This window comes from Cyprinodon tularosa, unplaced genomic scaffold (assembly GCF_016077235.1).
Source record: "Cyprinodon tularosa strain WSP-4 unplaced genomic scaffold, ASM1607723v1 ctg304, whole genome shotgun sequence".
In the NCBI taxonomy this organism is placed as follows: domain Eukaryota; kingdom Metazoa; phylum Chordata; class Actinopteri; order Cyprinodontiformes; family Cyprinodontidae; genus Cyprinodon; species Cyprinodon tularosa.
In genome coordinates, this window is record NW_024039013.1 from 1,323,607 (window position 1) to 1,335,479 (window position 11,873).

The following is an 11,873-nucleotide window of genomic DNA, read 5'->3' on the forward strand; positions in this document are numbered from 1 at the left end:
ATGAGCGTCGTCTCTGCATGGGAGGGAGCTGTGGTCTATTTAAAGCGGGTCATCCAGCCACGGATGAAATAGCAGAAGATCCACAGCCTGGTCTGGATCTCCAAAGCTCCTCATCCAGTCCTGATTTGATCCAAGCTGCGGCTCCAAGTCTCCTTGCTTTAAACAAGCGGCCCTCTGACAGAACCGGGGCTATTGAGCTCCTCATTTTTATTTTGTACATTTTATATTGATTATTGTATTTTTTCTACACAAAAATGGGGAGAGACTACTACAAGACGCTGGGGATCTCCAAAGGAGCAACAGAAGAGGACCTAAAGAAAGCTTACAGAAAACAGGCGCTCAAATGGCATCCTGATAAAAACAAGTCCGCAGCCGCCGAGGAGAAATTTAAGGAAATCGCCGAGGCTTATGAAGTCCTTAGTGATCCAAAGAAAAGGGAAATTTATGATCAATACGGAGAAGAAGGTAATGTGTGTGTGTTTTTTTTTTTAAAGGTTTGCATTTTATTACTGTTAAAATACAGCATTGGTAATGAACCCCCCCTACAGAGCTGGATTTCTGGCTGTAAAAGACAGATGGCTTTGATTCAAGGCACCTTGCAACCAGCAGGGCCTGGAAGCTGCTATCCAGGGCATCATGAGCATAATATGAAATTATAAAAATAGTCGAATTGCGTCAGATTATCAGATACATGGGATTCATTTAAAATGCATTCTTTCAACATTATGATGTTTGTTTTAAAGTTCTTTTTTTAATCAAAAAGGCAAAACCTAAATAATCTTGTCACAACTATGGAATGTGTGCAAAAAAAGGAAAAGGTCCAGATGGCCATGGCTGGGGACTCTAACCATCTGGTTCTTGTTTTTTTACCTTCCTTGGATCCCACATTGAGGAAAAAGGTGTGAAGGAAATGTCTGGAAGACAAAGCACAATATTTCTGTCAAAGAAAACATGGACACATTAAGACAAGCAAAACAAAACAGATGAGAGCTTCCATTATATTAATGACATTTTGCATCCATGTCCTTTAGATTCATAACCTAAAGTCTAAAGTAGTCAGTTCAACACAGATTTCTAAACCTGGTCAAACTCTGTTTTAATGTGTCTTTAGCTTTTAATGCAAACAATTCAATCTGAAAAACTCACACGAAGAGAAAAGACAATTAGGAGAAATGTATTGATACAATTACTTTAGTCTTTGGCGCTCAGACCTCGGCAAGAAACATAGCGCTTAATTTTGATAGATATGCGTGAACAGGAGCAAAGAATAGGGCTGTTTCCCCCCACTCATGAAACTGGTGGTGGAGTGGAGATGGATGATGTTGGTCAGTCTGTAGGCTGCTGGTTAGCGAGACAGTATGCTGAGCTTTATGGGGAGATCCAGTGGACTGTGTGAGCTGATACTAGAGCTTCACTCAGGGACCTGGAAGATGGAAGTCCAGTTGGAAAACACAGGTTGAGAGAACCTGTCCATGATGAGCAAGCATGAAGAGACAGTGGGGAGGAAAAACTCCCAGTTGGGAAGAAACCTCTGGCAGAACCAGGCTTAACATGGCGGTGTTCTGCCGGACCAGTTGAGATGAGACAGTGAACACATTAAGAGTCCGGGAGGAATGACACTCTGATGAAGCTTTAGCTACGATGGTGGAGGAGGGGCTGGGGGTGGGTTGAAACGGTGTCATCTGAATGAAGTCACAGCGCATCTGCTGCCTGCGCACAGGAGCAGACAGGTGCGGATCGGAGGCTTTTGAAGATGACGTTTGAATGTCGATTGGCTTTCGTGGAGGTAAGGTTCTAAGCTGATTGGCTGTGTCGCAGGTGGATGTAGGAGAGCAATGAGTTTCTTCAATTGAACTTCCGCCTGGGCTCCATTATTGAGCAAACCTTATTTATTTATTTATTTTTTAAGCTAGAACATTGCAGTTTGATCCATTCTGCATACGACTTAGAAATCAAGCTCAGGGAAATTACTTTTTTAGGATGCATTGTTTATATACGATGCTTTTTGTGGGCATACAGACAAATTAAAGTACCTTACACCAGAGCAACAATCCCTACCCAACATGCTGATTGACAGGAAGGAATTCAACCCACAACTTTAATGTTGCAAAACAGCTTATACCATTATTCACCCCATTACAGCTAGATTGAACTAATAGCCAAATCTATTTTTCAGGTCTGTACAAATTAAATTCCAATCAGTTCATTACAAGTACAGTCCAACCTCATGGTTAGATTCAGATTAAATTGCAATTCCTTCATACTCACTTAATGTATATGTAAACACAGACACCTTTGGGATGTCATGATGAGTTTTGAATGAGGACCTAAATGCAGAACTAAGTAGAGACAAATTAAAGTTATTTAATGTAGAAACATTTGGATGATTGAAAAGGAAAGCAGGCAAGACAGAGGGCAAATAAATAGAATATTCCATGAAAGACGGATGAAAATCCAGCTGCTTAACATACTAAAGTACAACAGCACTAAACGATAGAAAAACAAAAATACCAAAGGGGAGACATAACCAAATTCTTAAGAAATATGACATGAAAGAAAAAAAGAGAAGAGAAAAAAAAAATAAAGGCAACATTAAATGAATAGAGATTAGTAGGTGAGAGTAGTTCAGTAAGGAAAGTGCTTTGTCCAGCTGACTAAGCTCATAGCAGTATAATAGATAGTGAAACTCAGGATAGCCTGCTCAAACTAACTTGCTACCTTCAATCTCCATGGAAACCACCTGTTTTATTGACCAGTGTGAGACAATAGTCTCCTCTACTTCACAGGCTACCCTTGGCTTCAATTTTTCAACAGCACCAAGATATTTAGCAGTACTTAAAAGCAAAACACAACAGCCTAACATTCAGGTGTATCTGCTGTCTGCCTGTAGGAGCTGTAAAATAACCTCCTTTTATCTATAAGATCCACATTCACATTAGTTCCTACCCTTCTTCCAGAAATGTATCTTTTAGGTTAGACACTGATGCTGGATGAAAATACCTGGTGCCTTCCACCTGCTGTAACCAGGGACATGAGGACATGTTTTAACCCACCGAAGTGACTTTTTGCATAGCCTTTGCTGATGGTTATGATGCAACTATTGGGCTTTGAAACCCTTTCCATGAAGCTCCCAAAGCACTGCCTTTTTAACTGATCTGAAGGCCACATCATATTGCCTGTGTCTTTAGACGAAGCCACTGCATCTGCTATCGTCTCTGATTGTGCATGGCTATTGCTTTATGGTCACTTTCTGTTAGTTCCACTGTAATAGTATATCACTTTGTGATAATGTGTTCCTGTGGTCTGTGGAGGTCTAAGAGCTCAACCAAAACAACACCCTCGGTCTGAGGATTTGTCTAGTTTTCATCTCTCATCTAAGGTCCTGAGATATGGATATTGACTAAAGGAATGAGATATAAGGAGCTGCAATATTTGTTAGCTTAAAGTAAAGATAATCTGAAAAAGAAAAAACAAGCATCTCCTCCACATTGATCAATTCTGGTCTGGTTACCTCCAGGTCACCTTCCTTAAGGGATCTTTAGAGTATGTCCCACTGGTAAATATAGACATGAGTAATGTAGAGCTTTTCTAGTCAGACTGAGAACTCAAAGCATTTTACATTACAGTCACATCCAACCAGCCACACGTATAAATGTGCACAAATTCACACTCTTCAGATTGCAAGGCAACTACTATTTCTACAAAGCCACTGTCACTTCTGGAAGGATACTCATTGGGGTGAACAAGAACCCACTGAATTTACATTATTACATCCTTTCAGGTTTGGGATTCCTGTGGGTCCTACATACTGTAACTATTATTGCTGGAAAGGTTGAGATATTCATGCATGACATACCTTAGACTAATAGTTACTGTAATTGAATAAATCACTAAAGCTTCTCCTGCATCAAATGTAGGGATTGCTTGTTTAATTCCATAAAGTGTAATCTTAACTAAATGGTTATAATTTTTACAGTAAAGGTGTGATGAATCTTTCTTCTTGCCCTTCAGGTTTGAAAGGAGGAAATGGACCTGCTCCTGATGGACAAGGTACCAACTTCACCTACACCTTCCATGGAGACCCTCATGCCACTTTTGCCACTTTCTTTGGCGGCTCCAACCCCTTCGAGATGTTCTTTGGCCGTAAAGCGAATGGCAGAGATGACGAGGACATGGAGGTGGACGGAAACGACCCCTTCGGCTCCTTCACCAGCTTTAACCTGAACGGCTTTCCTCGGGATGGGCACGGAGGGCAGCAGCGCCGGAAACAGGACCCGCCTATTATACATGAACTGAGAGTCACTCTGGAAGAGGTCTTTCAGGGCTGCACCAAGAAAATGAAAATATCACGCAAAAGGCTAAATCCAGACGGAAGGACCATGAGGACGGAGGATAAGATTCTCACCATTGAGATCAAGAGGGGCTGGAAAGAGGGAACCAAGATCACGTTCCCGAGGGAGGGAGACGAGTCACCCAACACCATTCCTGCCGACATTGTTTTCGTCATCAAGGACAAACCTCATCCTCACTTCAGGAGGGAAGGCTCCAACATTGTGTATCCAGTTCGTGTGAGTTTAAGACAGGTGAGATGGTTTTTATTATAGCACTTTGACTGAGCATGGTAATATTTATAGAAGCTGGAGCTGAATTAGTCACAGTTTCAGAACATGCGGCTGTGAGGCTGCGACTTAAACTCTTCAAGCCTAGTCATGATCAATAAACTGTAGGTGGTCTGCCTGGAAAGCTTAAAAAGACTGCTGAATGAGCTCCACTCACACTTTAGCTCTGCAATTATACAATCTGGATCATCAACATTGATGAACGGGAGCCGTTTCTGCAGAGGGGTGACTGCCACCCACGTGCACACGATGTAAGTTCTCTGTGGTTCTTCCCACTCTGTTCAGATCTGGCTGTTACATCTCACCTTTTAATTTTTTAAAGTGTGATCCCTGCACGCAAGCGGTGGCAAAAAAAGCTGCGTTTGATAGGATTCATGAAGGGGAATTCCAGTAGACACGAATTTACTTTCCAGTCCCAGTGAAATAATAGCCGATATGACGTTGATAGCTGTGATTTAGAAATACAACTGGGGTGCACATGAACAATTAAAGATTGCAAATCTAGGTAAAAAAAACTAAATGGCTTTGTGTTCATTAGATGTGAGCAAAGTGTATATGTTAAACAGAAAAACTGGAAACAATTAAAAACTATATGACCGTCAGAACTGGTGCTATTAAGAAAATTTAGCATAAGAAAATTTGATCATGTAACAGGATGAAACTGCAGCAAAATCTCTTTAGCAGACTGGCTGAAAAAGAAAAAGGTAAAGGTTGCAACAGTCCAGGCAGATTAAAGCGTCGGCCTAATTGCAACCCTGTTAAGAAACAGACCTTTGAAAAGCTGAAAGACCTGAAGGATCTGTTCTAAAGACGAGCGAGAGAAGATTTCTGACTCATTCATTTCATAGACTGCCTAAGTGGTACATGAAATGACAAAACACAACTAATAATGTGTATTTATAAAGTGTTACATCCCCGGTGTATTATGACTTACCATGATTTTATTAGAAATTCACAAAAAGGTTTTTTACACCTAGAAAAGTCTTCAAAGAAAAACATCTTCACAATTGATTTGGGCTGCAATTTCTAAAAGGTAAAATAATTCAAGTCAACAAAGTTTATCTCTGTTTAAAAACAAAACAGGAAACTCGGGAAATAATCAGATCTCTATCATTATAATTTAAGCAAATGTAGAAAGTGGAGGTTGAAACCAGTAACGGGTAATTAACCGACAACAAGCAATAATTATTTCTGCAATGGTAGACCAAGTCTTTGCTACCAACAGTATGCATATTGCCTTATTTATACTACTATAACAAAACAATTGATTTACTTTATTCAAAGCTATTTTCTAAGATCACATTTAATGATTTTTAAAATGTTTTCTATTAAATTTGTTTCAGGCTTCTCACCCAGATGATTGTATTTACTCTTTAGGAAAGTTTGGAATTTGTTAGAAAAAAATAAGAATTTAAAAAAGTAACTCCAAGGCCACCAAGAGTGGCAGAGGTGGTTTGAATACATTGAATATAAATCCATATTGTGTTTGTTAGTATGTGGATTTATCCAGTAAGGAGAGGAAGTCTGGAGAAAAGGTTATTTAGAGCAACAGATGTCATGATCTCTGGACTGTGAGTCAGTAAGCCAGTTTGGCTCAGAGTTTGGTGATATTCTTGCATCTATTTTGTTCCTGTGTTCAATTAGTTTCTCTTACACAATTTGTCCCCCTGTATATTTGATATTTTCCCAGCCCTCCTGCTTTAGTCGTCCTGATCCATGTCCCCACACAGCTACACTCTATTTCATTAAATATACTCACTTGTTAGCATATTGATTATCAGCTCAAATGATCACAACTCTTTCAGTTTCTGTTACCTCTTGGCACATCCTTGTTTCCTGCTGGGTTCCTGTAATTTTGGAATAGAATAGAAATAAACTTTATTGTCATTACACTGTCACAAGTATATAGCAACAGAATGTAGTTCGCATCTATCCAGAAGTGCTATACCGGATATAAAAATTAATTTACATTTGCACAGAGACTATGTATGCTTTCACTATTAATGGCATCTTTAAACAGAGTGTAATTGTAAGAGGCTATAAAATAAATAAATATTAAAAAATATATACAGATTATACAGGGAAGTTAGGATACATATATATGTATGTTTATACATATATGTGTATATATATACATTTTTCTCTTTTTTGTTAAATAAATCAGCTCCGTATGACTACATCATGATAAAAAAACAATGCTGTCTATTATACTGTTATACAGAATTAAAATATACATTTTTGCTATGATCCACTGTGTAAACCCCTTTGTGGAGAATCGGTATCCAAAATCAGTCTTAATTGGGTTACTGGTTTTAGATATTGCCCAAATCAAGTGGATGAATGATTAGTAAAATATCTGCAAAATATCTGACATGAAGAAGAGCTAATATATGAGTTTGAATCAGCTGTGTTCTAGCAGAGACATATGTTAGGCCTTTGATTAATCAAGGTGGCCATGATGTCCTCTCTGCTGTTCATTATGGCCTCACAGCTTTATGGAGAAATAGAAATCACCTTTATAATTAATATTTTTTTCAATATTACTCTTTAAATCAAGTTATTGGCAGTAAATCATGTGAGGGCTGTTCTTCTCTGAATCCTCAATAATACCCTTGTCCCTCATCTCTGCAGTCATTGTGCGGATGCTCCGTCACCGTGTCCTCCATAGACGGGAAGACGTCTCACATGAAGATCACAGATGTCATCAAGCCTGGGATGAGAAAAATCGTAGCTGGGCAAGGCCTCCCCTTACCCAAAAACCCTGAACAGAGAGGAGATCTGGTGGTAGAGTTTGATGTGAACTTTCCAGAGACGTTGCCTGGGAACGCCAAGGACGTGCTGAAACGACACTTACCCACATAGGACAAGAGGACTGGGACTCCACGCCGACGGCCTGATGACAATTACTTCAATCAAGAGACACTTTTCCCGCAAGGACAGTTCTGCACAGATGGACCCCAACTGATGAATGTGTGGTGTCTCTTTTAGAGCTATTTGGTGTTTTCATAGATATTGTGCATGCTGCCAAGCTGATACAAGTGCAAGTGAGAGACTGCTTGAGCTCTGACTGTTATGTGAAACTACACGCTTGTTATAAGTGGCCCTTTGGTTGGAAATAGCTGCCAAAAATCCCATTCATGTCGGGAAAACCGTACTGAACAAAACATTTAGATTCTTTTTTTTTTTTTTCTCCATGAATTGATTAGAGGCCGTTTTAAAATACAAGTCCTTGATTGTGAGTTCTATCAAGTTTTAGATTATCATGCTCAATTGTGGTGTAATTTAGTTTAGTTTTAGCTATTGTTTGGCACATTTTGGACCTTTACATGCAAAACTTGAATTAAAAAAAAAAAGAAAAAATGTTTTTACCTAAATAATCATGAGAATCATTCTCTTGAAATAAGCTGTGTAATATTAGGATCGCTTCACAACATGCTGCTTATGAATATTTATAGTCTGTGTAGCAATATTGCAAAAAAGGCTAATTTAAAGCCCATAGAAATGAAATTTGTACATGAAAACGAATGACAAAATGGAACCTACTTGTAATTGAATCTATATTTTGATAGTCAACTGTGATTTTTCTGATGTTGTAAAATACACAGTTATTTTTATTTTGATGTGCAAAATTCTAAATTAAATATATCTTGGCTCAACATGCGGTCAGACGTTACTATAGTGATAATAAGGAGTAAATATAACTGTCCCGGTCTCAGCTGCTCATTTTCAGCTGCCAACACTGGAGGCATTTATGTTTTCCCACCAGGGGATGCCACTACACTTACAGTAATATAGAGATATCTATCTATCTATCTATCTATCTATCTATCTATCTATCTATCTATCTATCTATCTATCTATCTATCTATCTATCTATCTATCTATCTATCTATCTATCTATCTATCTATCTATCTATCTATCTATCTATCTATCTATCTATCTATCTATCTCAAATATTTGTCTTCAGTCACACATCTGTCTTCTAAATACTTTGCACGTGGATCAGCATGTGTTAAAGATTTGTGCAAATGCTGAGTCACAACCATCCAAGGGAGGGAATAGTGTAAACACACCTGTTCAGTGTGGGAGCTTTCCAGCTGGTGATCTTCCCTTGCAAAATCACTGTATCAAACAAGACAGAACCCCGTGGAAAAAAAATCAGAAAGTCATGTTTTTTTGATCAGCTGTTTGACAAAATGACCGCACTCAGGATTGCATCGACACAATAGGCAATCCAAGGATTAATAAAAAAAAATATCAAGTGTGGGAACAGTATTTCACATTGGACTGACGATAAAACATTCAGTTTGACAATCCATCATCACGAGCTTGTGAAGGTAAGGATTTTAGGATGGTACCACCTCCTCATCAACACTTTTTAACCTTTTCGGGGGTTATGAATCTTCTAGCATCTTCTGAATCTTGTGGCATTCATAGGCTAGAAGGGTCTCCGGTAATTTCTTCATCTTGTGGTCTCCTTTCTAGTGGAACATTCTTGCAGAACCTTCAAGGGTTCCAGGAGAGCCCTTAGGTCGTCTGTCCCTTTAATAAAGGGCAGCAGTATGTTTAAGCTTCCTCTGAAGGGTGAACAGCCTGACCATATCACAAAGATAAGCCCTGCCACCCTAAAGAGGAAACTCCTTTTCAGCCGCTTGTATCTGGGATCGTATTCCATTGGTAATAATCTGTACTTTACAGCTGCATTTGAAGCTCAAAACTGGGATTAGTTTTTAAATGTATCAATCACATTCCTAACATAGACGGTCTGTCTGCTGTTTTTTTTCCTTTAAAAATTGTAACCTCTTTCCAGGGCTAAAAAAAAGAAGCAATTTTTTGTTCAGAATAACTTTATAATAATCTAGGACTGGGTAATATGTCAAGAGATTAACAATCTCAACTTTTTTGTTTCAATAGATATATGAAGTGAAACTATATTGTTTATATCACAATGATCTATGGTTCTTTTTAATTATACTTTAGTGAATTCTAGAAGGTTACTTTTTAGCTATTTCTCATGTTTATCTGTAGCTGTCCAGAGGAGTCTTTCTCGAAAATTATTTTATGAAAAGTCCTTCTTCAAAATATTGAGATAGTATTTTTGTTCCATATTGCCCAGCCCTACAATAATCAGTATTGGAACCTGTGTTAATGCATGCCAGGTCCTAATGGATAATTTAATCATGTCCTGCAGGGGGAAGCATTAGCTCCCTGTTAGTGGCTCAGACTCTGTTCTTAAAAAAACACAACGGATCAACAGCAAAGGACATGACACCCTAAGTCATCTCTGACTTCAAATTTAATACTACCTGTTCAGATAGCTGGGAATTTTTTAACCTCTCCATTCTTTTACTAAACTCTGCTACCCTAATTTTCAAATAAAATGTTTATTTTAACAGGAAAAAGAAAACATGGATATGCTTGTAGTTATATTATGGCCATGATCCAGGGCTTATCAGTCTTCATCAAACTCTCATGAGCTTTCCCTAACAGTTTTTTTTTTCCAACAGAATTGTGTCCTTCCATTAAACCTTCCAGAAATATACTGGGATTCAGCTTTCAGCTTAAATTATTATCTTTTATTGCTTGCCATCCTAGAGAAGAGTGTCAAATAGGCAGGGAAACTTCTCCCTAGTGGTGTTGGTTATATTTAGGCCTTAACAATTAATTGATAAAAACAATTAATTATGAAGATTTCATTTTTGGAAAATCTGGATATCTTGTCTTGCACCAGTGCACTTCTTGGGTTTTCATAGCTCAGATTAAATGATAAACTATTTGTCTTTGTGATACCAGTAGCTGCGAACATTTGGTTTGTTTTTGTTTTTTGAACAAATTTTGAATTAGTTGAAAGTCATAATCATCAAAATGTGAGTGAGCCTTAACCCTGTAATGCCAAATGTATCATATTTGATACATACAGTTTCTGAAATGTTTTGCGCCTGACACCTTTTGCATTATTTAATAGTAAAAACTTTGCTCAAAATCCTATTGTACACAATCAGATATACCTGATATAAGAGGGCAGAAGACTACACAAAAAATAATCTTGACTTATCACATAGTAATAAATTATTAATATCAAAAAATTTTTCCTGTTTTTTCTTTTTACATATTTTGTTAAAAGGCCAAATAAGGACTTCAAACCAAAAAAAAATAATTTTTCTGTTTTGTTTTATTCTTGGATTGGGCTTTAAAGGGTTAAAATACTGTACATCGCTCTCCATATGATGACATTTTTTCTTTTTGAATAAGGTTACGGTACTGTTAACATGAACTTTACAATTGCAATATACTGAAATGTATCTTTTAGAGTTGTTTTAAGTTTGGTTATTTTTTATTTTTTTGTCTGTTTGTCCTCGTAGGTATTTCATTCTTAAAGGTGTGTTATCCTCCTAATTGTTTTAGAGCAGGTGCGGAGCTAGATGGGGGGCAAGTGATGGCCATGGCCACCCTTAGCCAATCTTTGGCCACACTTGTGGCCACCTCTACCATTTCCCCTCTAATATAGACAGTATCAGCAGTAATACTCTCAGGTGGAATATTCGGAACATTTAAAATTTTTGTGGTTAATTATACACATCAATATACTAACATCAAAGATGATGCATGCTCTTTTCAGAACTAGATTTTGTGTTACAAGGAGTAAAGACAAAATTATGTCTGCAAGTCATCTAGGAGTCTTCAGTGAAATCATAGATTAAAAAAAACAATTTTAATAAAAACTTATCAAATAATCAATCAATTTTTTATGAATAATGTTTATTGATACATGTAGGTAAGTAACGAGAATGGAAAAGATTTACGCCCCAGAACTCAAAACTGAAAGAGTTTTATCCACTTTACCTCTTATGTAGAAATTATGGGTGTTTGATTATATGCATCTATTTGTTAGCAAAGGCTGTAAGAAAGAATAGTTTGCCTTTATTTAGAAAATATGGATGTTTTGCTTGTTAATTTTCCTGTTGGAACAGTGTAGATTGACCCTGAGGTCTGGCTATGCCTCTGTCTCCATGATGAAAGTTTTTCTTTTTGAATAAGATTATTGTTACACATGAAGTTTATGTTATTTTTATGGCAATATATTGAAATGTACCTTTTAAAATGGTTTCAAGTACTTTTTCATTTTTTTGGGTCATAGGTCATTCACTGTTAAAGGTGTGTTATCTTCCTAGTAGTTCTAGATGGATGCAATCCCTGTGGCGCAGGACAGGTGCACTGTGGGGACTGCTCTCCAGATCCTGGGCTCTTCCCAC

General features: G+C 37.7%; 1 protein-coding gene across 1 annotated transcript; it reads left to right on the forward strand.

The window, feature by feature from the left end:
• dnajb4 (DnaJ heat shock protein family (Hsp40) member B4) lies at positions 1-7,800 on the forward strand. The gene is made up of 3 exons (XM_038291974.1): positions 1-465; positions 4,012-4,583; positions 7,251-7,800. The coding sequence occupies exons 1-3, from the start codon at positions 255-257 to the stop codon at positions 7,479-7,481; spliced, it is 1,014 nt and encodes a 337-aa protein (XP_038147902.1). The 5' UTR covers positions 1-254; the 3' UTR covers positions 7,482-7,800.
• Positions 7,801-11,873: the final 4,073 nt, after the last annotated feature.